Here is a 26,817-nt window from a genome sequence, read left to right as displayed (position 1 = left end):
TGATGTCATTTTCAGCATAAACTGACTTTGCTTCTTGCTCTAAATCAGCGGCCCCCAACCTTTTTTGCGCCACGGACCGGTTTCATCTAAGACAATATTTTCACGGACCGGCCTTCGGCTCAGGCCTACATTTGCTCGATAATCGTTAATGACGTAATCTAATAATAAAGCATCCGGAGTGGTCTTATGTCAAATGCAAACATCAACAGACAATAAACAACCTTTTGTTCATAAATTAATAATCAACAACATCTCTGTAAACGAAAATATTTATTTTAGAACAAAATCCTCTCTAATAAGAAATAATTATAATAAAAAACTAAACTCGATTCAAGTGACTACTGGTCATTTCTATATAAAAGGGTGAATAAGTCAATCAAATAATAATAATGTTGGGGTAATGGGCGACAGTGACACCGAAGTGTGTTCCGTACGTCCAGTCTGTTCCGTAGTTTTGTTTTGGTAGCGGTCACTGCAGAAAATCCTGCTTCCAAAGAGAGGTGGTTGGAAATGGAGGCAGGGCTTTCAATGCGTTTTGGGTGATCTCAGAGTTATTCTGCATTGATTTTAACCCAGATCACTGGTACAGTTGTTGTTTGAAACATACTTTTAAGGCCACCGTCATTTACAATGTCCAGCAGTTGATCCTCTTCTAGCACGGACAGGCTCCATTCACCGGGTTTTTTTTCAATGGGTCGCGGATCCATTCTTTTGCCGTCCGTGTGTCTTTTGTGGTCGGGAAGTAGCGCTCAAACTCTTCCGAAAACAAAGACAGGTGATCATGCACCAGCTAGTAGAATGATGGATCAGGCTCAGTCTCTTCCAAAATCCCCGACAATGTTTGAAACATGTCAAATATCCCTTGGTTCACTCGCCGTCCCCACAATTCCAGTTTGGCTTTGAATGCGGCTACTTTATCTGCCAACTTGAAGACAGTTGTCAATTTCACCTGAAGTGACAGATTAAGTTCATTGAGCAGGTTGAATATGTTGCACAAATAAGCAAGTTTTGTGACCTATTCCTTGTCACTAAAATGTGCTGCCACTGAAAAAAACCTCTGCAGCGGCTCTCGTAAATCAAACACTCCTGCCAATGATCTGCCTTTAGATAGCCACCTTACTTCAGTGTGTAAGAGAAGGCGTTTGTCAGTGTGTAAGAGAAGGCATCCATCTCCTCACAAAGATGCTCGAACAGACGGGAGTTAAGGGCATGCACTTTGATGTGGTTAATAATTTTAATGACATCAACGCTGTTGAGTTCAGGTGACAATTTTCGGGTAGCCAGCATTCCCCTGTGAATGACACTGTGCGTTGACTCACATTCAGGTGCAACCTCCTTTACCTGAGAAGTTAAACCAGAAAGCCGTCCAGTCATAGCAGCCACTCCATCCGTGCATATGCCCACACAAAAGGACCAATTTAGTTTTCCTGACATGTAATCATCCAGAGACTTGAAGTTCTGCGGCTGTGGTGTTGGTTTGCCACAATGGTGCACATAAAATATCCTCCTGCACATCCTCCTGATATATATATATCACACATAAATTAGTAGTGTCGCCTTGATATCAACATCAGTAGACTCGTCAACTTGGATTGTGTACCACTGTGACATATTAATCCTCTCCAGCAACTGCTTTATCCTCTGCGATATTCTCAATTCGCCTGGTGACGGTGCTAGCCGAAAGAGGAAACTGTGCTATCTTTTTAACTGCAGCCTCTCCTATAAGTTCATGGCAAATGTCCTTAGTGGCAGGCAGAATCAATTCTTCACCAATAGTAAAAGGTTTCTTCACCTTAGCAATACGATTAGCCACTAAGTATGACGCTCTCAGTGCACTCACATTTGTTGATGTGGTGGCCATCAGTAATTGCTTCTGCCCTTCTTGTTCACATTTTTTTCTTTCAAAAAACTCCAAAGGCTTGTCTTTTAATGCAGGGTGCTTGGTCTCCAGGTGCCGAAGCAGTTTTGAAGGCTTCATTGACTCATTTGCTAGCTTGTCGCCACATATTACACAGAGCGGGCTCGGCACATGAGAATCACCTGTAGGAATAAACCCGTATTTTAAGTAGGAATCCTGATATTGTTTTTTAAATGCAGATTTTAGTTTTCTTGGAAGTCATAAGCTCTTCTTCTGTCTCCTCATTGGGCCTTTTCACCTTTCCAAAGAAGCTCGCCAAAGATGTTTGTTTTTAACTCATTTTTGCTAGCTTTTGGGGTAACGGCTGGTTACGCATGTATGAGTCTGTGCGTCATTCCGCACAGAAGTCACTTTTCAAAATAAAATTCAACATTAAGACTGATAATCAATTTTAAAAAATTAAGAAAAATTCAAAAGTTCTGTGCGGCCCAGTACCTAATGGCCCACGGCCCGGTACCGGGTCGCGACCCGGTGGTTGGGGACCGCTGCTCAAAATCAATTGACAGAAATAAAAATAGGCTTTAATTTACTGCTACAACACATTCAGCGTAAACCCCACTGCCTCAGTTTGTTTTAAACTGTAATATACACTCCCTGGAGTTTCAGGCTCCACCACAAATAGCGAGCTTCTTTAGAAACTAAACAAACAAGTTTTAATTTTTATAGAAAATTAACACTACTTTCACTAACTTTAGAAAATTAACAACAAATGCTTTGCTATTAACAAACCTATGCTGATAAACTTAATAAACAATGGACTCTGTGTGTGTGTGTGTGTGTGTGTGTGTGTGTGTGTAGGATAGCGGTGTTCTCCATCACTGTTCTTCATGATGAGAGAATTGTGGTTTTGGCTGAGCAGAGACCTGACGCAACAGAAGAGGAGAGCTTTCAGTGGATGAGTAGAGTACTGCAGGTACACACTGGTTTTATTTAGTGCTGTTGATCGATTTTAAAAATTAATCACACAGTTTTCTGAAATGAATTGTGATTAATCACGTTGTTTCTTCTTAAGAAGAATTTTATAAAGAATACTTATTAATAAATATAAAATCAACACAATGGAATTATATTTTCTTCTAACCGGTTTGTCCTTGTACGTGTTTATTTATCTCCCTTCCAGGAAATAAGGAAATACTGGTATTTTAATGTGTGATAAATCATGATTAATCACAGCACATCTATTACAGTTGTGTTCAAAATAATAGCAGTGTGTTTAAAAACTTTAGTTAAGCACAAAATCTTAATAGTAGTTTTTATTTCCATGCATTGGGAACATTGCCTACTGTTTTCCAAATCAAAACATGAAGAGAAATGTGTATAATTTTAACTACTTCACAGAAAATACCAAAAAATGAACATTGGGTTGTTCAAAAAAATAGCAGTATCTGCATTTGTCTTTACTAACTCGAAATATGTACTCTTTTTTTTAGGATTTATCATTCCTGTGAACCACTAGCCTAATATTTAGTTGAATAACCACAGTTTTTTAAAACTGCTTCACATCTGTGTTGCATAGAGTCAACCAACTTCTGGCACCTGTCGACTGCTATTCCAGCCCAGGACGCTTTGACTAAATCCCACAATTCATTTGCATTTCTCGGTTTTGCCTCAGAAACTGCATCTTTGATGTCACCCCACAAGGTTTCTATCGGATTAAGGTCCGGGGATTGGGCTGGCCACTCCATAACCTCAGTTATGTTGGACTGGAACCAAGATTTTGCTCGTTTACTAGTGTGTTTAGGGTCGTTGTCTTGTTGAAACACCCATTTCAAGGGCATTTCCTCTTCAGCGTAAGGCAACATGACCTGTTCAAGTATTCTGATATATGCAAACTGGTCCATGATCCCTGGTATGCGGTAAATAGGCCCAGCACCAGTAAGAGAAACATGCCCATCTCATGATGCTTGCACCACCATGCTTCCAGAGTGTACTGTGGCTTGAATTCAGAGCTTGGGGGTCGTCTGACGAACTGTCTGCGGCTATTGGACCCAAAAAGAACAATTTTGCTTTCATCAGTCCACAATATGTTTCTTCATTTCTCTTTAGGACAGTTGATGTGTTCTTTGGCAAATTGTATCCGCTTCAGTACATGTCTTTTTTTTAACAGTGGGACTTTGCGGGGACTTCATGCTAATAGTTTAGCTTCACACAGGCGTCTTCTACCTGTCACAGTACTCACAGGTAACCTGAGACTGTCTTTGATCGTCCTGGAGCTGATCATTGGCTGAGCCTTTGCCATTCTGACTATTCTTCGATCCATTCGAATGGTAGTCTTCCGTTTTCTTCCACGTCTCTCTGGTTTTCCTCTCCATTTTAAAGCATTGTAGATCATTTTGGCTGAACAGCCGATTATTGTCTGCATTTCTTTATAAGTTTTACCCTCTCCGATCAACTTTATAATCAAAGCTCGCTGTTCTTCTGAACAATGTCTTGATCGACCCATTTTTCTCAGGCTTTCATGGAGAAATGTATGTAGAGCATGTAGAGCAGGCTTCACCCTTAAATAAGGGACACCTGATTCACACCTGTTTCCTCACAGAAGGATTGCCCTCACTAATTGAACTCCACGCTGCTATTATTTTGAACACACCTCTTTCAATTAATTATGCAAATACACAGACACAAGACCATGCACATCAACAGTCTGTTGGTTTTCTAAGAATGTACTGCACCAACTGTTACATTATTTGTCATCTGGTAATATAATTTATACCAAAAACAGATTATCTGGTTCGTCATAATGGACTGCTATTATTTTGAACACAACTGTACATTTTTAAATCGATTGACAGGACTTTCTTATAGTTTCATTATATTCCTGTTGATCATAAGGTACATTGTATTTTGTTTGCGTGTGAAGGCTATAGATGGTATCCATCAGGTCGGTGTGTATTGCCTGGCTCTGGTTCCCTCCAACACTTTGCCCAAAACTCCACTTGGGGGGATCCACCTGTCTGAGACAAAGCAGCTGTTCCAAGAGGGGGCGCTACACCCATGTAACGTTCTCATGTGCCCCCACTCTTGTGTCACCAACCTCCCCAAACCGCGGCAGAAACAACCAGGTACAGTGTGTGTGTGTGTGTGTGTGTAGAGTATATTTATACAACGTATTGTGTTTTAAAGAGTAACTACACACAACTGAAGGGTAGCGTAACATTAGCATCTCTTAGCATAACATCACTCTCTGTTTCTCTCTCTCTCTCTCTCTCTCTTTCTCTTTCTCTCTTACTCTTGTTGTTTGACTGATTTGTGTAATGTGATGTGTCATCATACTTCAGGGCCATGACACATAACCCGTGCCTGTAGCAGAGTTGACTCTGAGGGGCGCTGCAGGTGTCACTGTCCACATTAAACACATTATTTTCACCATTTGGAAAAATGTGCTCAGGGCTGATATATTTTATTTTTACAGAGCAATATATTTCAGGTGCAAGTTAAAAAAGAATACATCTTAGGATGTAGTTACTCTTTAAGAAATATGCCCTTTAACGGAATTATCCTGTGGTTAAAAGGTTTATCAACAGCGGGAGTGTCTTGGGAGAATGTTGCTGAACTCCTGAATTAATCGTCGTCAGGATTTATAGAAAATTAATCTAGAAACTTGTCTTCTGTGGTTTTAAAGCTGTCTGGATGAAGGAACTGTATATTTGTACTGAGTCTTGTGTGTGTGTGTGTGTAGAGGTGGGTCCTGCCTCTGTGATGGTGGGGAACCTGGTGGCAGGGAAGCGCATGGCACAAGCCTGCGGTCGTGACCTGAGCCAAGGAGAGGACAATGACCAGGTGAGTTTGTGACTGATCCCTGAAAACAGTGCAGTGACAGTGGATGTCTGACGTTACAGTACCAACACTACCTTTATTTTCTATCTGATGGGTGAGCAGTTCCTGTTCCTATCTGAAGTGCTGCAGTGGAGAGCGCAAACTACACCCGACCATGTCCTGTATACACTCATCAACTCCAGGGTAACACACACACGCACAATATCACTGCTGACTGAATTGTTATGTAGGTTATCATTCTAATAAAATAAACAGGATTGTTGTGGGCACATGGAGGTTTAAGCAAATACGCATCTATTTCTAGGTAAAAAGCTTTTTACATTTCTCAGATACGCAGTACTGTACAAAAGAGAAACATCCTATAGTCAGATGCTGACTGTGTGTGTGTGTGTGTATGTGTGTTTTAGGGGGCAGTAGGCAGTTCTCTAACATGTGTGCAGCTTCATAAAAGAGCGGAGAAGATAGCGTCTCTGCTGTTTGAGAGAGCGCAGCTGAAAGACGGAGACCACGTGGCATTAGTGTACCCTCCAGGTAATTTCACTTCCTCATCACATACCGTCCAAAACAATAATCATGGAGTCTCACTGTGTGTGTATGTGTTGTACAGGTATAGATCTAATCGCTGCATTTTATGGCTGTCTGTATGCCGGCTGTATCCCCATCACAGTCAGACCCCCACACCCCCAGAACATCTCCACCACTTTACCAACCGTCAAGATGATTGTAGAGGTGAGCACTGCTCACAGATCTGTTTTTAAACGTGATCAAGTTCAGTATTGTGTGACGTTTTTTATATTTCTAGAGGCCGACAAACACTCCACACTCTCAGACTGTGGATAAATTGTTTTGTTTGTGCAGGTCAGCCGCTCCGTTTGTGTGATGACCACTCAGACCATCTGTAAACTCCTGAGATCTAAAGAAGCTTCAGCAGCTGTGGACCTTCGATCATGGCCCCCGGTCTTGGACACAGGTAAGAGTGAGAGAGACAGGGAGAACATCACAGAGAGAGTTTTCCTCCTGGGCATTTGTTACTGTTGATAGCCACAGGTTTGTCGCTGAAAATGGGAAATAACACAGGGAGCTTTGATTGGTTGGCAGCTGAGGTACAAGCCCTTACTTGAATCTGGTCAGATGAGGAGATATAAGGAGAGTCCAGTAAAAGGACCTGCAGGATCCATTTCACCAACCTGATTTGGAACCGTTTCCACTGACAAACATTGGTTTGCAAACCAGAAAAATTAATTCCCAGGTGAAACCAAAGAAAAGCTGGTCCCTCAGTGTGAACCGTGACATCATCAGTGCCTAAAGAAACTCCACACACACGGCTTCACATCAGTGTCAAAAAGAGAAGGCGCAAAAACACAAGGTAGAAAATATAAACATGCAAGTCTTTACATTTTTCACTACATGTAATGTGACCTCTCAGACTGTCTTTTTTCTTTTTTTTTCATACTCATTCATGGTTTTTTACCTCTCAATTTTAATCTTTCCCTCTCACCCACCCCTCTCCAAGCTCGCTTTACAGCCCTTTTAACTGTAACTCCCTTCTGGGCTTCCCCGTGACTAAGTACCTACCAAGCCCCACTGGCACCGTTAATGCAAACAAACAAACAAACCTAAGGGTTAGAAGTGCAGGCCTGGGACTGGCAGGAGAAATGGACGTGGGAGGAGTGAAGGTACAGCTTCGTCTCCTCCCTCCTTCCTTTTCTTGAGTAAGACACATAACCCACAACTGTTCCCTGGGCACTGAGTGTGTTCACTGCCACAGATATAGTTATATATTGTACAATGACCCTAATACCGTGTGAAGGTTTTGTTGACTCTGTATGTGTGTGTGTGTGTGTGTGTATTTAAGATGATTTGCCAAAGAGGAGGTTTCCACTGCTCTATAAACCATCTGACCCTGAGTCTCTGGCATATCTGGACTTCAGTGTGTCCACCACAGGAATGCTTGCAGGCGTTAAGGTACTCGCACGCACACACACACACACACACACACTGCATTGAAATCATATGTGGATCATTGTAAATTATTCTAGTGATGTTTCTCCTGAAACCCTCTCCATCTCAGATCAAAGTGATTGGCTCACAATCAGTTTGCCGCAGACAAGACAGCATTTTTAATCTATGGATCACTTCTAGTTCAGCACTGACACCTCTGCTACAAGTGCCCCACAGACACATGCTCCTCACTCTCTCTCTCTCTCTCTCTCTTTAGATGTCTCACAGTGCGACCAGTGCTTTGTGTCGATCTATAAAGCTGCAGTGTGAGCTGTATCCAAGTCGGGAGGTGGCCGTGTGTTTGGATCCATACTGTGGACTGGGCTTTGTCATCTGGTGTCTCTGCAGGTAATGAAGCAGTACCGAACAAGGTCAGAACCAGGACTGGACCAGAACAGATCCAGTGCAGAACTCCTGAGAAACTGAACACTCCTAAAATCTTTTAAAACTCTGTGTGTAGGGAAAGTTAACCCCAGAGGAATGCGTTCATGGGTTTGTGAAAGATGCTTTAGAAACTGAGCGCGCGTGTGTGTGTGTGTGTGTGTGTATGCAGTGTATATGCAGGACACCAGTCAGTGCTGATTCCTCCTTCCGAGCTGGAGGTCAACCCTGCTCTCTGGCTGCTATCTGTCAGTCAGTTTAAAGTCAGAGACACATTCTGCTCCTACTCTGTCATGGAGCTTTGCACCAAAACTCTTGGGACACTCACAGACTCTCTGAAGGTCAGTATACTTACACACACACACACACGCACAAACACAAACTCTTGGTGCATTCAGAAACTAAGAAACATTAATATGCAAAAATATCAAATCTTTCCTAGTGTTTCTTTAAATAGATTTTACTGAAAACATTTAAATGGCAGAATATGAACAAAACCTCTAAATTCATTTTTCTGTAATACTTATCTGTGTGTGTGTGTGTGTACAGGCCCGAGGACTGGATTTATCTCGTGTGAGGACGTGTGTGGTGGTGGCAGAGGAGAGGCCTAGGATCACTCTGAGTCAGTCCTTCTCCAAACTCTTTAAAGATGTTGGGCTGCACCCGCGAGCAGTCAGCACAGCTTTTGGCTGCAGAGTTAATCTCTCAGTGTGTCTGCAGGTCTCTCCCATTTTTCTCTCTCTCTCTCTCTTTCTCTTAAAAACCATGTGCAGTATCAGACATGTTGTAGCCTGGGCATTGTTTTAGAGCTAGTAGTGTGGATTAAACATCACTCACAGAGCCTGGAAAGAGCATTTAACCAGCGATGGTTGGAAAGTGAAGTCTACAAGCACTGGCTTCAACAAACAGAACCAATAGGTACATGGCAGGATGCTGTTATTTTATGAAAATGACGTCAGAAATATTGATCGGCCTTTAAAGTCATATGAAAGTAGCAGAGACGGATTGTGTAAGATGGTGGGAAGGTGATTGAACTGTGAAAGGATATTTTAGTTCAGTTTATGGGACACAAACTCTGACCCAATGCTAGATCATTTTAACCCATGTCCAAGGTTAACCAGTACTTAAAGGCAACCTCAATGATTCTAGGGAACTGCAGTTTTCTCTGGTTTGTTTATGTTCTGGATGAAATCTGCATGAACCCTGACAGTGGATGCAACTTAAAGCAGCCGTATTCACTTTCAGTGTCTTTAGATTAGAGTCTGTTATGGTAAAGTGTGGTGTGTGATGGACACTGGGCCTTATCTGATCTGGACGTTATCTCTGTCTCTGTAGGGAACCTCAGGACCTGATCCCACCACTGTTTACGTCGACATGAGAGCACTCAGACATGACAGGTAACACACACACACACACACACACAAGGCAACTTCACATCTTTATTATACATCTTTATTGTATATCTTTATTTATTACCACACAGGACCAAAGAGTCTGTGGTATTCAAGTCAAGGCAATACAATAATGTGTGTGTGTGTGTGTGTGTGTGTTTTAGAGTGCGGTTGGTGGAGAGAGGGTCTCCACACAGTCTACCTCTAATGGAGTCAGGAAAGGTGGGTGATAATTATTTTATGAAAAAGCTTCTAGCTTTAATAAATCGTGATGTTGAAGCCCGTCTGTACTTCCTCGTGCAGATATTACCAGGTGTACGCATTGTCATCGCCAACCCAGAGACGAAGGGACCTATCGGGGACTCTCACCTGGGTGAGGTTAGTCACCTCCCTGTAGACACTGATGACAGGAGTTATTCTGTACAGATGTGTAGGGCCAGTGAGTCTGTAACACTGTGCATGTGTGTGTTGCAGATCTGGGTACACAGCAGTCAGAATGCAAGCGGTTATTTCTCTGTGTTCGGGGAGGAGAACGTGCGTTCAGATCATTTCTGCTCCAGACTCAGTTTTGGAGACACTCAGACGGTTTGGGCCAGGACCGGATACCTGGGCTTCCTCCGGAGAACCGAGCTCACAGACGCCAGCGGAGGTGTGTGTGTGTGTGTGTGTTCATTACAAAGAAACATGATGCTCTGTATTGATTAGGAGATCCAGAGTGGTCTGTGTGTGTAATCTTGTAGAGATATGATTTGTACGTGGTGGGAGCTTGTGTGTGTGTTTATTAACGTGTTTGTGTGTGTGCTTGTGTTCATTAATGTGTGCGTGTTAACGTGTGCGTGTGTGTGTGTGTGTTATCTTTTAGAGAGACATGATGCTCTGTATGTGGTGGGTGCTCTGGATGAAGCAATGGAACTAAGGGGGATGAGATATCATCCTATAGACATCGAAACCTCCATCATCAGAACACACAAGAGCATCACAGAGTGGTAAGTACACACACACACACACACCTTACATTTCTATAAAGGTCTGTAAATGGTTTACAAATTGTGTAGGTTGTAAACACACTGAAAGTCATTAATAATCATTTATAACACAGATATAAAGGGCAACAGTGAGCGTGTGAACGCACATCTGTCTACAGTTAAACCTCAAATCTTCACCGTGTCTCCTCCATCGGTCGACATTAACCCTGTCAGCTCCAGCACAGATTTGTTAATATGTTTAACCATTTAACCATCAAATTTAATCAGTCTGTGCACTCAGCTCGTCTCGTCCCTGACAGACCCCAGTGGTCCTACAGCCACAGCTCTGCGACACACTCTTCTCAGGTCTAGAGTGCAGTATTAATACGGTTTTAAACTGTAATCCCGTGACAGAGATGTGCCGCTGGACCAGGAGTACTCTGTCCTTTTTTTTCAATGTCTACATGCGGATGTGTGTTTCAGTGCCGTGTTCACCTGGACCAAGCTCCTGGTGGTGGTGGTGGAGCTGGACGGTTCAGAGCAGGATGCTCTGGACCTGGTTGCCTTGGTAACCAATGTGGTTTTGGAGGAGCACTACCTCATCGTGGGCGTGGTGGTGATCGTGGATACGGGGGTCATCCCCATCAACTCTCGCGGAGAAAAGCAACGCATGCACCTGAGGGACGGCTTTCTCGCCGATCAGCTGGACCCCATCTACGTAGCTTACAACATGTAGAAAACACACACACACACACACACACACATAGCCTTCTCACTGACCAGCTCAAACCCTTCTATGTAGCTTACGACATATAGGACACACACACACACACTGCCACATGTGAAATCCGCTCGCACAAACATGCACTTTCTTGAAGACACACTCGCACACACTTCATTTACAGACTAAGGCACTAACACTAAGAGAGACTGAAGTACACGCACACACTCAAATGCGCACACACTCGGACGATGGTGCATGTGTACATACGAGTGGGAGACATATCTTAAACTTGGTTTGACGTGTGTGTGTTTTGTTGTTGTTGAATGTTTTGCTCGTGTTGCTCATTTTTTAGGTCTATTTTTGAGTCAGGGAGACTTTTATAAAACATTACAATGTGTGTTCAATATTTGCTCATTTTCTTTAATGGTTTTGTCCCTTTTTAAAAAGCATTGTTCAACAGAAGCAGCTGTTTTATAATGACACACACACACAAACACACACACACTTTCCTCTGTATTTTCAAACATTTTCATCCATTTAGCAGTTTTTATTTCCTTTTATTTCAGCCACAAACACAACATCAGTGACGTCAAACACAATGCAGTCTGTCGAAGTTCTTTACTTGTATTTAATTAACTATTTTATTTCTGTATGTATTTGAATATGTTTTAAAAAAGCATTCTTATGTGATTAATATCATATGAGGAGCAGATATAGTTGTGTATAATGTACAGGTTCATAAAAATCTGCTAAAGCAGCGTGTCCTCTTTGTTACTGCATGTGCGGGATGGAAGGGAGGAGGAGGAGGTGTAATGACGGATCTGACCACTAGTGGACGGCAAAGAGCAGAAAGAGGCCACGTGTGCAGTGTGTGTAAATCTGTTTATTTTTAGCTGCTTTGAATCATACGTGTTCTGCAGGGGGTTCTGTCGCCATGGCAACGTCCAATACAAATGTCATTCAAAATGTTAATAAAATATTTTCTGTTAATTCACTGGCCCGTAAAAGCAATAAAATGTGTGGGCTTTGGGACGTGTGGGGGAACATGTCTCTTCATCACAGAGCAGGTGTTTATTTTCATCATTAATTTATTAGTTCATGCATCCATTCATTCATTCATTCATCTAGTGTTGCCACCAGCCCCGTATTTGGACACTAAATGTTTGGTCCGTTTTGAACCGATACGGGGTGTCTTTCGTTCCATGCTTCTTCATTGGTCATCACCTTTGTTTAGCCAATCAGCAGCCAGAGTCATCTGCCCATCATTCAGTTCTGCAGCCAGTGGAGTCACAGTCCCTCCTACAGGGGGCGCTGAGCAGCAGGTCAGAGCTGAAACTGGGAACTACAGCTCTGCTTTCAGACAACTAATGTTAGCACTGCGTCCTGGAGAAACTACAGTTAATTAAAAAGCATTTTTTATAAAATTTATAAGAAGTTTCCTTAACTTTCCCTAGCTCTTCAGTACCTTTCTGCGCTGGAAACAGGTCTAATGTGTTTACAAAGCCCTAGTGTCTATAAATGAGTTAGCCGGAATACTAGGTTTTCTCTGGAGTTTTTTAGACTTTATGTCTCTGCTTCATAGACAGAAAGTGCTACAAAATTAAACAACTCGAGTTACACGAGTTTCTGTGACAATTCAGGCACGTTAGACACGTTACACTTAAGACACGTACAAACAACTGTTGTTTATCCCCTCAAACACATCGTTCCACATGGAGCTTAGAACTGTGTTTCCCCACAATCAAAGACTTTCCCTTTAAAGCATTTCAGTAACAACATTCATTCATTCATTGTCTGTAACCTCTATCTAGTTCAGGGCGGCGGTGGGTCCAGAGCCTACCTGGAATCATTGGGCCAGGAACACACCCTGGAGGGGGTGCCAGTCCTTCACAGGGCGACACACATTCACTCACACCTACAGACACTTGAGTCTCCAATCCACCTACCAACGTGTGTTTTTGGAACGTGGGAGGAAACTGGAGCACCCAGAGGAAACCCACGCAGACACAGGGAGAACACAGCACACTCCTCACAGACAGTCACCCGGAGGAAACCCACGCAGACACAGGGAGAACACACCACACTTCTCACAGACAGTCACCCAGAGGAAACCCACGTGGACACAGGGAGAACACAGCACACTCCTCACAGACAGTCACCCGGAGGAAACCCACGCAGACACAGGGAGAACACACCACACTCCTCACAGACAGTCACCCGGAGGAAACCCACGCAGGCACAGAGAGAACACACCACACTCTTGCTCTTTTGCGCCATCAACTGGAAAAAAGGTGGGTCATCATTGGTTGAGTAATGGAAATTCTACACCTACCCTCCGATTGTGGTGCTCAGACGCTTCACTGGATTTGCTCCACAGTGACTTTAATGAAAGAAGAAGAATAAAGAAAAAAAGTCAGGAAAACAAACAAATACCTATAACTCGAGCAGCTCCCACCTGTGGCGCACTAAGTCCCCACATCCATGCTGTTCAGCCACTGTACACACGGTGGCGCGCGCAGACAGCGTCAGAGCAGTGTGTGTATGCGTGTGTAAAATGAGAAGGGGTGGGTCCTTCAGATCAGTGTGTGTGCCCATTCCGCGAGCGTGTGTGTGTGTGCGCGCGAGGGCACAGGCAGAGCGCGCGCCTGTGGCAGGATGTGGAGGTACACTGTTGTTGCCGAGTTACGGAACCAGAGCTGGATCCGGAGCACGGCGCTGGTTCAGTGACGGAACCGGAGGAGGAGGAACACCCGAGTGTCAGAACCAGCGCGGTGTTTATTCGCTCCGAATAAAGTCAAGGTCACAAAGTGCTTCGGTTCTCCGCAATCTCAGGAAGTGCGGAACTTTTCGCAGCAGCAGGAGTGCGAGGGCTGTGTGGATTTAAGGTGGAACTCTCTCCGAGTTGCTTATTTAAGGTGGTCTTTAAGTGAAGGTGGAACTCACTCCGAGATCCTTCAGCTCTTGTTTGTTCTACACAGGAACTTCGCTCCTTTAGAGCATGACTTCCACCGTAAACGGAGTAAACGCCGCGAACGGGTTGGAGCCCAAACCAGGGACGGGTCCTGGACCGGGACCGGGGTCTAAACAGAACGGACTGGACCCGGCCCCGGAGCCGGAGTCGGATTCTCAGTCCTCGGTGGAACAAGCCAAACACACCGGAATTAAGTTCGTCAAGGCGTTCCTGCTGGTTCTCCCGGTCTACGTCCTCGGGGTTCTGGAGTTCAGCTTCAGCTGGGTCCTCCTGGCGCTCGCTCTGCTCTTCTGGCTCAGACGGAACCAGAACTCACGCTTTCCGCGACTGAACCAAGCTCTGGCCTTTTTCGAGCATGAGAGGGTCGGGAGGCAGAATTTACCCGCCGCAGAGCTGCCCCCGTGGGTGAGTTCCTTTACGGACTTCACCGCTGTTTCCTGGCAGTTGTTGATAATGTTGTGTGATGTGTTCAGTGTTGACGGTTCACAGTTTACAGGGTTCAGGTTCCAGCTTTTATTTTACATTGTGCCATGAGCAGTGTTAAAGTTACAGTGTGTAGTATTAGAGGTCCAGTATGAAGTGTTCAGTATTCTGTTTGATGTGTATAGTGTTCGGGTTGCAGTGTGCAATATTAAAGCCACAGTGTGGAGTGTGCAGTATTAAAGTCACGGCGAGGAGTGTGCAGTATTAAAGTCACGGCGAGGAGTGTGCAGTATTAAAGTCACGGCGAGGAGTGTGCAGTATTAAAGTCACGGCGAGGAGTGTGCAGTATTAAAGTCACGGCGGGTAGTGTGCGGTATTAAAGTCACGGCGGGGAGTGTGCGGTATTAAAGTCACGGCGGGGAGTGTGCGGTATTAAAGTCACGGCGGGGAGTGTGCGGTATTAAAGTCACGGCGGGGAGTGTGCGGTATTAAAGTCACGGCGGGGAGTGTGCGGTATTAAAGTCACGGCGGGGAGTGTGCGGTATTAAAGTCACGGCGGGTAGTGTGCAGTATTAAAGTCACGGCGGGGAGTGTGCAGTATTAAAGTCACGGCGGGTAGTGTGCAGTATTAAAGTCACGGCGGGGAGTGTGCAGTATTAAAGTCACGGCGGGGAGTGTGCAGTATTAAAGTCACGGCGGGGAGTGTGCAGTATTAAAGTCACGGCGGGGAGTGTGCGGTATTAAAGTCACGGCGGGTAGTGTGCGGTATTAAAGTCACGGCGGGTAGTGTGCGGTATTAAAGTCACGGCGGGGAGTGTGCGGTATTAAAGTCACGGCGGGGAGTGTGCGGTATTAAAGTCACGGCGGGGAGTGTGCGGTATTAAAGTCACGGCGGGGAGTGTGCGGTATTAAAGTCACGGCGGGTAGTGTGCGGTATTAAAGTCACGGCGGGTAGTGTGCGGTATTAAAGTCACGGCGGGGAGTGTGCGGTATTAAAGTCACGGCGGGGAGTGTGCGGTATTAAAGTCACGGCGGGGAGTGTGCGGTATTAAAGTCACGGCGGGGAGTGTGCGGTATTAAAGTCACGGCGGGGAGTGTGCGGTATTAAAGTCACGGCGGGGAGTGTGCGGTATTAAAGTCACGGCGAGGAGTGTGCGGTATTAAAGTCACGGCGGGGAGTGTGCGGTATTAAAGTCACGGCGGGGAGTGTGCAGTATTAAAGTCACGGCGGGGAGTGTGCAGTATTAAAGTCACGGCGGGGAGTGTGCAGTATTAAAGTCACGGCGGGGAGTGTGCAGTATTAAAGTCACGGCGGGGAGTGTGCGGTATTAAAGTCACGGCGGGTAGTGTGCGGTATTAAAGTCACGGCGGGTAGTGTGCGGTATTAAAGTCACGGCGGGGAGTGTGCGGTATTAAAGTCACGGCGGGGAGTGTGCGGTATTAAAGTCACGGCGGGGAGTGTGCGGTATTAAAGTCACGGCGGGGAGTGTGCGGTATTAAAGTCACGGCGAGGAGTGTGCGGTATTAAAGTCACGGCGGGGAGTGTGCGGTATTAAAGTCACGGCGGGGAGTGTGCGGTATTAAAGTCACGGCGGGGAGTGTGCAGTATTAAAGTCACGGCGGGGAGTGTGCAGTATTAAAGTCACGGCGGGGAGTGTGCGGTATTAAAGTCACGGCGGGTAGTGTGCGGTATTAAAGTCACGGCGGGGAGTGTGCGGTATTAAAGTCACGGCGGGGAGTGTGCGGTATTAAAGTCACGGCGGGGAGTGTGCGGTATTAAAGTCACGGCGAGGAGTGTGCGGTATTAAAGTCACGGCGGGTAGTGTGCGGTATTAAAGTCACGGCGGGTAGTGTGCGGTATTAAAGTCACGGTGGGTAGGGTTCAGTTGCCGTGTGTGAAGTGTCTCAGACATTGTTTTTTTGGTCTTTATCAGAACTGTCAACATGAACTCTGTCTCTAAACCGTGAACTTTAACCTGCATTTCTCAGTAACACAGATTCCAGGCTGAGGTCAGCCCTAGACCACTCCAAACGAACTCGAGTTACAAATAAAGCTGCTACAAAGGGTTCTTTCAGTGATGCCATAAAAGAACCACGTTTGGTTCCATAAAGAACCGTGTTTTTAAGGGGTGTGTGAGTGTAAAGAACATTTTAAAGGGTTAAATAAAAACCTTAATTTGATCTTAAAGTTCTTTACCAGTTTAAAAATGGTTCTTCCATTACATTGTTCAAAGATCCCTTGGTAGCACCTTTATTTTTAAGAGCGCTGCTCTGTTCCAGCTCTAGACTTGCTCAGTTGGGACCAGTGCGATCTGGACTCTGACCAAGACTTTTCTCTGTTTGCTAAATCTCTATTGTCACAGTTAGAGACAGAAGGTGCTCATTTCTACTTGTTTTTCTGTTTGTTTCCTAAAAACCACAAGCCTTTTCAGCAGTATTTGACCAGCTGTCTGACACGTTGATTAAAGCATTGATTGAAGTCTCGCTGTAGGGAGCAGCACTGCACAGAGAAGCCAGGGCCGGATGCTAGATTCCCTTTAACAGAATTATTCTGGCCCAAATCCCTCACTTTCATCAGCCCACAGGTCACATGGATGGACAACGCTTGAGCAGACCGCTCCTGCTTGCCTCATACGGGAAACCATCAGTACCAGACTAGAGCCACATGTTGCCAGATGTTAGAGGGTTTAAATTCACTGCCAGAGGTGACTCACTCCCACATTCTGTCTATGGTACAAGAACCAATTGGATTTTTCGGTTCTGGAGCAGAGCTGGAAGGATTCCACTGGTTTTCATACAGAATTAATCTAATCAAATTAACCTGGCTGTTTCTAGACGGAATATAATAATAATAAAATAATAATAATATAGAGCAGGTCTGCAGAAAGATAGTCTATTTCAGTCCTCTGTGTGTGTGTGTGTGTGTGTTAATCTCAGGCTGCAGTAGACAGCTGTAAGTAGAGCAGGTCACTGTTAGCCCAGACTGAACACCAGAACACTGTATATCAGTAAATAATGAACCATGACGTTATACCAGCGTTTTCTTCACACCACAGTCAGCAGAAACAGAACAGATTTTACCCCTGGTGTTCAGGACAAAGGGCTGGACAATACTTTATTATCAATATGTATCACAATATAAAGTGTTTCAATAACAATGATATGATTTTTAAACACATTTTCAGTATTTCAGTACACATTATTTACAGCGTCTGTCACTGACTGATGGTCATTAGAGGGCGCTGTCCTCAGATCAGCATTCAATTTTAAAGTTAGTATAAAAATATCAATATTGACTAATCCCAGAGGCTGGTGTTGGAGGGTGATGTCGTGTTGTGTTCAGTTCCTGGCAGTTTTTCTGTGGCTTTTTTATCGTTCACATCGATATCGGAATTGTATCGTATCGTCCGAAATGTAGAACTTTATCATGATGTAAATTGTGGCCGTACCGTCCAGCTCTATAAAGACATAAACACTGCAGGGCTAATGTTATTGGACGTCTACAGTGACTCCATTCTCCACATGCTTCTGGGTTCAGCCACCATACAAAATCACTGTTTAATGCCTTCTTTGGGAAGAAACAGTGATGATTCATTCATTGCTCCATCTTCTGTGAGCACTCCGTCATGAGCTTTATCACATCATGGACACAACTGTGGGCAGCTTCTCACCTACAGACGTGTGTGTGTGGATTGTTTGAGGAGGTCAGAGAGAGTGTTTACACGCTATTAATAATGCATTTTTAATCTGATTTCTGCAGTTATCTGATAATTCATCGTGTAAACTAATGGCTGCTCTTGTTTAAAGAGAAGCTCAGCAGCAGTGTAACGCCGAGAAGGGCAGCACTGTGTAATGTTACAAATCATAAGAAAATATGACCCATGCTCACAGGTACAATGTTTACAAAAAAGGCAGCTGCAGTAATTTTATTTCACGTCTGTCTGTGATATTATTGGTTGTTGCAAAGCAGAAATCAGATTATTGCTGAAATCATGTAAACTTTGTTTTCCTATGATCTAATTTCCCAACCCCATAAACACATGGATCCTATTACTCACAAAATCACTTTGTCCATGCGCTGGAAACAAGTCTAATGTGTTTATGAAGCCCCAGTGTCTGTAAACGAGTAATAAAAACAAAGGGGCTCAGTCAGACATGCTAGGCTTCCTCTCTCTCTGCTCGTGGCAGAAAAACAACAAAGAGAGACTCCAAATGTTGAAAATCAGATGAAAAGAGACGAAGATGTTGTTTTATTCCTGCTCCATAGGTGGGTAACATTGACTTATTTTTGCTGTTACAGTTACATTACTTAAGGTGGAACTGACTCTAAATTCAAGAGAGCGCTAACTGCATGAAAGTAAACGCAGAGTGAAAGTGCTACAAAACAAAACAGCTCGAGTTACACATGAGTTTCTGTGGGAATTCAAACAGTGAATAAACACTTACAGACCATTTACACTTCAGTCACCAACAAGATACAGTCGCTTCTTACATACACACCGCTCCACATTAAAAGATACAGAGCTTCTGAACGTAAACAAACCAGAGAGAACTGCATTTCCCCCACAATTGTGCACGTTGTCTTTAAGTGTACATTCTGATGCTGACGATCTGCTGATTAAACAAATCACACCTGATTTCAAAAGGACTGGAGTTGTTTTGTTTTTGCTGGTGTGATTGTGGTGGTCTGGTGGCATGTGAACTGTAAATTGAGCAGTAAATAAAATCCTGTTTAGCGCTGATGTCACTCACTCGTGATTGTGAACAGTTTGAGAGGGAGGAAGTGTTGCTGTGGAGATATGTGTAACCAAAGCTCTCGTTGCACGGCTGTGGTCTGTTTCTGGTGAACGAGGGAAGCAGGGAGACCCAGGTGGCATTGAAAATAGTCCTTGGTACATATTTTGTAATCGTCCTGACAGAATGATCCTGATCTGAGATTTGTCGTGTTCCCCTGATGATGGAGGGATGAAGCATGAACACAGCTGAGTGAAACTGAATGCAGTGGACGCAGTTGCTGCTGAAAAGTGAAGTAACTCGTGTCCTGTTCAGCAGGGTGTTGTCAGATCAGTCTGGATGACTTTGTATTTAAATAGTGACCGACTGGGGTATTGTGCTGAAACCTGAACTCCACAGACACTGATGTGAATGTGTTTTTTTTTCCCCATGAGTCTTTAGAACTTCACAACATACGACTTCAGTTCCTCTGACAAATGTGCAGCTGAGTGCAGACAGTGATGGAGTAACACTGACTCGTTTATGAGAGTTTAATCTAATTCATCCCTCCCTTTCTCTGTCTGTATCTCCCTCCACATCCTGTGTGTGTGTGTGCAGTGTAAAGTTGCTGATTGATTGAAGTGTGAGTGTTCTCTGGATCACTGTAAATCTTTGTTCTTATGATCACATGAGAGAGAGAGAGAGAGAGAGAGAGAGAGGTAACTTGAGAGAGTGGTAAGGAGGGAGGGAGGGAGGCAAACAGGAGACAGGGGAGGAGAGAGAGAGAGATAGAGAGTGAGAGAGGAATGTAAGGATTGATGAGGTTTGTGGGAAGAATGTGTATTATGTCAGTGGGTGTTCCCCTTCAGAAAGTTTCTGAAAATAGCGCTCTCTCTCTCTCTCTCTCTCTCTCTCTCTCTCTCTCCCCTCTCTCTCTCTCTCTTTCTCTCTCTTTCTTTCTCTTTCCCCTTGTATAGAAATGAAAACGTGTGTGTGAGTCTGTTTGAGATCACAGAATATTTCTGGATATTTAAATGACTCCGTGTGTAATGACTGTAACACCAGCAGCAGAGTATGTGCCTCAGTGAATTCCTCAGAGCTCTGAACTGAAACGGCGTCTGGAAAAACCTGTTGCCTGGAATTCACATCTGAGCTCCCAGGCATTTAATAATCAACTACACATCAGAGCCCATGTAAATAACTGCACTCTAAAGGGGCGTGTCACAGGACCTCCACACCCAGCGTTTATCAAATCTAAAATTCCTAAAATTTCTCTTACAGGAAAGAATTAAGATAAAATGTAAAAATGTGAGTTAGAAGTGTAATCTTCTAAGGAGGAAATTAGAAAACTCTCTGAAGTCCTGGCCCGATTCTGATCGGACCCTCTCTGAAGTCCTGGCCCGATGTCTATTAAATGCTGGATCAGTGTGACTTTTCTGGGTTGAATCTGAGCACTGGTTGAAACGTCATTGTCCTGAAAGTAAAGTGCACACAGAAGCATTCCTAACCATCGCCCAGAATCTAACAGAACAAACTGGTCCTAGATCAGTATTTAACCAGTTTCACAAATCCACCCTGACTCTAGAGCAGTGAGTAATTCAGGGGGAGTGTTTCAGTCAGTGTCTCCTTTGGAAATGTAGTATGTTCCATTAAAGATCAAAACCATTTTAGCCCTGTTATTCAGAGAAGGGTTCAATACCCTGTGTGTGTTTGTGTGTAAAATGAGAAGGGGTGGGTCCTTCAGATCACAGTGTGTGTTTGTGTGTGTGCCCGTGCCCGTACCACGAGTGTGTGTGTGTGCGCGCGCTCAGGAAACAGCACAACTCTGAGTCAGAGTGTTTACTCCCACAGGAGAAAATCCCAAAAATGAAAGAGTGAACAGAGAGGAGGAGGAGGGGGGGGGACTTTTCCACTGAGTTTGCTTTGCTTCGGGGTGTGTGTGTGTGTGTGTTTCTGTCTGTGTCTCCGTCTGACCATATTTTGCAGCTTGCAGAGACTACAAATACTTTTTGGCTTTGAGGCAGATGTGCTGCCAGTGTTATGTAACTGTCATCATCACACACACACCGTGATTCAGCAATCCCCCCGCCCCCCACCCCACCCCTCATTTCTTTTTGTTTTACAGCGTTAAGAGCTCTGCTTATTATTAAGTGATGTGAATATTGATTACTGATGTGTTCTTGTGTTTCAGGTTCACTTTCCTGATGTGGAGAGAGTGGAATGGCTCAATAAGGTGTGTGTGACACACACAAACACACAAGGTATACTTTTGACACATTATTTCTGAAGAGAACAGAGATTTAATCTCTCTCTCCCCCTCTCTCCCTCAGACAGTGCAACAGATGTGGCCTTACATTTGTCAGTTTGTGGACAAACTCTTCCGGGAGACGATAGAGCCGGCCGTCAAAGGAGCGAATCCTCACCTGAGCACCTTCTGCTTCTCCAAGATAGACATGGGGGACAAGGTACACACACACAGTGCAATAGTTTACTCCTCTGGGAAGGATTTATGCTAAATTCTGGAGCATTGCTGTGAGGATTTCATGGCATTCAGCCACATAAACCTTAGTGAGGGCAGGCACTGATGTTGAATGGTTAGTTCTAGATCCCAGACATACATGTTCTCCACAATGTGTGCAGCTAAAATAATAAAACTTCACACAGTAGAGAGGGATGTCTCCACACTTTCGGCAATACCTTCTGTTTCTTTAGGGAATTACAAAAATAAATTAGTGTCTCTCTCTGTCTCTCTCTCTCTGTCTCTCTATCTCTGTCTCTATCTGTCTCTCTGTCTCTCTGTCTCTCTCTCTATCTCTGTCTCTCTCTCTCTATCTCTCTTTCTCTATCTATCTCTCTCTATCTCTATCTCTATCTCTCTCTCTCCAGCCTCTGAGAGTGAATGGAGTGAAGGTGTACACAGAGAATGTGGATAAACGGCAGATTATTATGGATGTACAGATCAGGTAACATTCAGAGAGTTTTTTTTTTTTTGTCTGATTTTGTTTCTTTTTTCTAAATAATTTAAAGTTCCTCAAGGCACTGCCTCTGACTGGTTTACAGCTGCAACGTCAGACCTGTGGAGTGAAACTGAACTTAAAGCTGGGCATTGAGTGAATTATGAAAGAATCTAATGTGTGTTAGTACCATTTTAAAGAACTGAAAACTGATAAAACTTCACTCATTTGGCTCTCATTATTGTTCCTGCACTTCTATAATGCTTTGTCCTAATTGTGGAATGTTAAATTCCAGTTCTCAGATGTGAATATTATTGTCTTTGTGTGTTGTGTAGTTTTATTGGTAACACAGAAATCGGTGTGGAAATTAAGAAATACTACTGCAAAGCCGGCATCAAGAGCATCCAGGTAAAAATCGTGTGTGTGTCTCTGTGTGTGTGTGTGTGTGTGTTGTTACTGCAGTAGCGCACTCATTGCTTCTGTTTGCTTTTAATGTTTCATAAGAGTGCACACTTATCATTAACTGAATGACTCTGCAAAATGGTGTGTGTGTGTGTGTGTGTGTGTGTGTCCTAGTCCTAGTATTGATCAGAGTGTTTGAACAGTGAAGTGCTCGGAGTTGAAGTTGTATAAAGTGAACTAAAGGCTGCTCTCTGAACAAAGGCTCGGCATGAAATAAAACCACACCCAAAACCCGGATTGTTTCATGACTGTAATAACATCATAAACATCAGAAAATCAGACTTTATTTGGAGCCCTATGATTGTAGTAATGTGTTTTAATCAGAAGTTAACAGTACAGTGGAGGCCTCAGAGACAGCGGTGTGATATCTCGGGGAAGTATGTAAATGTAACAGTGATATGGTTTGTTTTAGCTGCAGGGCGTTCTGAGGGTCATCATGGAGCCTTTACTTGGAGACATGCCTTTGATTGGAGCGCTGTCTGTGTTCTTCCTCAAAAAACCTGTAAGTCTCTTTATCTCTCACACACACACACAATATATCAGCCTCTCTGTCTCTGTAATGGCATATTTTAGAAGGTGGTTTCACATTCTTTGCATTTCAAATCATGTAGCTATTCTCAAGATAAAATTCCCCAAAACACACTCCTGATTCTGATCAGTTACTGAGTTACATCTCACACGACTCCTTTCACAACTTTAGAGAATATACAAATTCCACCTTAATTTAAATTCCACCTTAAACTAGTCCCCAAACCCCTGCTGAAATGTACTGTATTTTTCCTCTGATCTTCATTTATTTGGAAATGTGTAACGAGGGTTAGGTCTAGTTGGAAACACACCTCTTTATTGGCATTGATTACCACCAGGACTCTCGGTTTTAAGGTGGCATCACTGTAGCTGCAGTTTGGGGGCGATTATTTACCTGTTCTATTTAATAAATGTGGACAGTGCTCACTGGGAATAATTAATCTGCACGTAGACATTTCTGAGGAACCACCTTTACCTGTCTTCAGTCATTCCTCTGTTGAAAAGCCCTATCTTCAGAATCAAACTCCTCCAGAACCCTGACCTGCTAAACCTTCCAGAAAAACCAGGCCAAGGTGAAATGTCTCTGCGGCAGATAAATACAGAGTTATGCAATGTCTGTGAAGAACTGGCTCGGTGCTTTCATTACAGCAGTCGACGTACAGGAAAAATCTGATCAGCTGCATTCCATCAAACAGGGTCCCTAAAGGCTCATTTATGCTACACGCTAAATATTCAGTGTTAATTTCTTCCTTAATAGGGCACGTCCTCTCAAAGCTTACATTCATTTTTACAGCACTGTACTGAAACCAGGTAAAAATATTACGTAGTGTTCCTTTAAAGGGAACATCTATGATTGTGGTTTGTTTACGTTCAGAAGCTTGAGCTGTTTAGTTTTGTAGCACATTCCCTCTGCGTTTACTTTCATGCAGTTAGCGCTCTCCTGAATTTAGAGTCAGTTCCACTTTAAGTAATGTAACTGTAACAGCAAAAATAAGTCAGTGTGACCCCCCTATGGAGCAGGAAAAGAGCAACATCCTCATCTCGGTTGGTGCTTTTCAGCGTTTGGAGTCTCTCCGTTGTCTAAAAACCTCCAGATGGTGTTTCTCTGCTGTGAGCAGAGAGAGAGAAAGCCTAGCACCGGACCCAGACACTGTTTTTTTTATCCATTTACAGTCTGTTGTGTTTTTATTATTTTTATTTTGTTTTATTTTATTTGATATTGGGAAGGAAGCAGGAAATCCTACATGGACAATAGCTCCCTGTTGACCCCCTTAGGATCTGAATGTGAGAAACAAGTAGAAGAAAGTTATCTTGACCTGATTCTGAGAAATATTTGAGAAATAATGAGAAATGCGGTCTGAACGTGACTGGACCTGTTGGGGCTTGTGAGGTTGAGGTGAATATTTCTGGATTGTTCCAGCGTGAGTCTGAGATGAATCCTAGGTGTGATTTTGTGTGAATTATTAGGGCAGTAAGAACGAGGAACAATGTTCTTTCTCCATCTCTCTCTCACTCACACACACACACACACACACACACACACACACACCCACCTACCTGCAGACACATTCTTTACAGTTACAATCATCAATTCAGGCTTCGGTGGCACTCTGTAAAAGGTTCTGTTTGAGTTTAGTTTAACGGTGGAGCTGGGGAGAGTCTGAGGTGCCGCTCCAGAGTCAGAGGTTCCACGTATTTGGGGAAACTCTGTGTCAAGACGAGTGCAGAGACAGGGGCCTGTGTTGGGGGCAACACAGTTCTGCAGTTTTAACTCTGTCACACCTGTCAGGCTCCTGGAGGCTTGGTTTTTACCTGTTGAGCAGGATCTGGTTTGTAGGGGCGAGGAAAGCTGAAACTGGGTGGAACTGGAACTCAATAATAACAGCTTTAATCACAACTCGATCAAGCGAGTCTACAGCTGGAGGACTTCACAGGGTTTATAACGCTTCACTGTCCACTGGGGTCAGAACTTTCTGGGAGTTTAGCTTCGTGCTGGATCTGTTTTCAGAAGTGTGTATCTCATCTGATGAACAGCAGTGTTTAATCTTATTTGTGCCGTAATAACATCCCATAATAACATCCTCTCCCCTCTCTACGGAAACGGCTTGGCCGGCATCAGCATGTCCATGTTTGGTGAAGACCTTCTTCTGTGATGTTTCTCTGTGTGTGTGTGTGTGTATGTGTGTGTGTGTGTGTCTCTGTCCTAAGGGCAGGGTGGATAATTGCTCTGTAACATAGTGATAAGATGTGGCACTAGTGGTAGTTTGTTTATGTGTGACCTGTTCTGTATACTCTGACTTCAGAAATTCTGGAATTACACTCTCTCTCACACACACACACACAATGGTCTGCTTGTTTTGCCGCAGTCTAAAGGGTGTGTGTGTGTTTCTAAAAAGTTCCATTATTTCACTTTACTGCTCTCTCCAAAGCTCCATGCTTTTCCTCAGGTCCCTGATTAAACATGACCTGGCTTCATTCAATAAATCGTCTCACAGCAATCTTCACAGCACAAATATTCACATCCTAAAGGGCACATATTCTACCCTTTTTCCTCAAGTAAACACCGTTCCTGGGAGTCTTAATGAGAGCTCTACTCTGTGACAAGCTTTGTTCAAAATTAGAGGCCTTTAGGCCTTTGTTGTTCTGTGAAAGGTGTCCAGCTCTCAGAGAGAGTCCAGGTAGAACATGTTCTGTTATTGAGTCCAATTCTAATGTTATAATAACAAGTGATAAAGGGCAGATACACACACACACACACACACACACACACACACACACACACACAGGGAGAGAGAGAAACAGAGCCTAGGAACAGAACTGTAGTTTAGAGTTCTCCGAAAACAAGGACACACACTCAGGTCATCATACGTCCTCTTTTAGCCGGACAAGTCCTCTTTTTTGGGACCTAAATAAATGTGTCCAGCCGGGATTTCTAGATTTTGCTGCATGCAGACCTCCCCCCATCCTACTTCTTCCCCTAGGCCCTAAACCCCTTCCTTGAAGTGTGCACTTTGATGACGTTTTTCTAGGCGAGTAAAAGGTGCATTTGAGTTTCACATGTCATCTCTGTACAGTGCTTCACGTTTGTAGTCTTTTGAAGAAAAAATAACTGATCATACGCTGTCAGGAGCCGCAGCCAGGGCCCAACCTGCCCCAATATGGGCTTTCTAACATATATCCTTTTCCCAGCAACACAGCACTGGAGCTGATGCTGGAGCTGATGCTGGTTCCCCACGAACTAGTGAAACTTAATAGTTGGGCTTTCACTGGTTATAAAACCTGATTACATTTCTCAATGTGAGCAACATTCAGCGACTGTGTGTCTTTTGATGTGAAATGCTGATTCATTAGCGCCCCCATATGGTGCAGTTCCTAAACGTAAGTGAATGATTAAAGGTATTTAAATGTCACTACCTTTCTAGATAAACAATGGAACCCAAGCTGGAACACAAGGTTAAGGAAGTGCTGATTTTGGGATTTGGTCTGAAGCTGGTGTCAGTAAACCTCATTATCGATTACTCTGGGCTTTATCTGTATTGATCAGTCTGTATTGATTATCCACACACACACAGACTCTGGAGAGGAAGCAGAGTCCATCGTGGCTTTAGT

At 43.9% G+C, this 26,817-nt stretch overlaps 2 protein-coding genes across 4 annotated transcripts in view; both read left to right on the top strand.

Moving 5' to 3' along the window:
- Window positions 1-12,321, top strand: part of dip2cb (disco-interacting protein 2 homolog Cb) — a 36,600-nt gene extending 24,279 nt beyond the window's left edge. Inside the window, exons 22-38 of the mRNA XM_066652086.1 lie at window positions 2,717-2,831; window positions 4,779-4,980; window positions 5,598-5,698; window positions 5,798-5,878; window positions 6,103-6,226; window positions 6,303-6,424; window positions 6,554-6,665; window positions 7,551-7,660; window positions 7,914-8,044; window positions 8,250-8,418; window positions 8,627-8,797; window positions 9,413-9,474; window positions 9,633-9,690; window positions 9,772-9,846; window positions 9,943-10,117; window positions 10,331-10,454; window positions 10,917-12,321. Coding sequence (XP_066508183.1) covers window positions 2,717-2,831; window positions 4,779-4,980; window positions 5,598-5,698; window positions 5,798-5,878; window positions 6,103-6,226; window positions 6,303-6,424; window positions 6,554-6,665; window positions 7,551-7,660; window positions 7,914-8,044; window positions 8,250-8,418; window positions 8,627-8,797; window positions 9,413-9,474; window positions 9,633-9,690; window positions 9,772-9,846; window positions 9,943-10,117; window positions 10,331-10,454; window positions 10,917-11,169 — 2,185 coding nt within the window. The 3' untranslated portion in view covers window positions 11,170-12,321. The remainder of the gene's footprint in view (window positions 1-2,716; window positions 2,832-4,778; window positions 4,981-5,597; window positions 5,699-5,797; window positions 5,879-6,102; window positions 6,227-6,302; window positions 6,425-6,553; window positions 6,666-7,550; window positions 7,661-7,913; window positions 8,045-8,249; window positions 8,419-8,626; window positions 8,798-9,412; window positions 9,475-9,632; window positions 9,691-9,771; window positions 9,847-9,942; window positions 10,118-10,330; window positions 10,455-10,916) is intronic.
- Window positions 12,322-13,739: 1,418 nt separating this feature from the next.
- esyt2a (extended synaptotagmin-like protein 2a) overlaps window positions 13,740-26,817 on the top strand; it is a 28,834-nt gene continuing 15,756 nt past the window's right edge. For 2 of the 3 annotated variants that reach the window (XM_066651981.1, XM_066651979.1), the window contains exons 1-6: window positions 13,740-14,533; window positions 21,456-21,497; window positions 21,595-21,729; window positions 22,151-22,227; window positions 22,554-22,626; window positions 23,093-23,182. In XM_066651981.1, coding sequence (XP_066508078.1) covers window positions 14,156-14,533; window positions 21,456-21,497; window positions 21,595-21,729; window positions 22,151-22,227; window positions 22,554-22,626; window positions 23,093-23,182 — 795 coding nt within the window. In that variant the 5' untranslated portion in view covers window positions 13,740-14,155. The remainder of the gene's footprint in view (window positions 14,534-21,455; window positions 21,498-21,594; window positions 21,730-22,150; window positions 22,228-22,553; window positions 22,627-23,092; window positions 23,183-26,817) is intronic. The other variant, XM_066651980.1, reaches the window with a different exon arrangement.

The sequence above is a fragment of the Hoplias malabaricus genome, chromosome X1 (assembly GCF_029633855.1).
Source record: "Hoplias malabaricus isolate fHopMal1 chromosome X1, fHopMal1.hap1, whole genome shotgun sequence".
In the NCBI taxonomy this organism is placed as follows: Eukaryota; Metazoa; Chordata; class Actinopteri; order Characiformes; family Erythrinidae; genus Hoplias; species Hoplias malabaricus.
The sequence above is the reverse complement of the archived record's forward strand: the minus strand, read 5'-3'. Positions and strand labels throughout refer to the sequence as shown.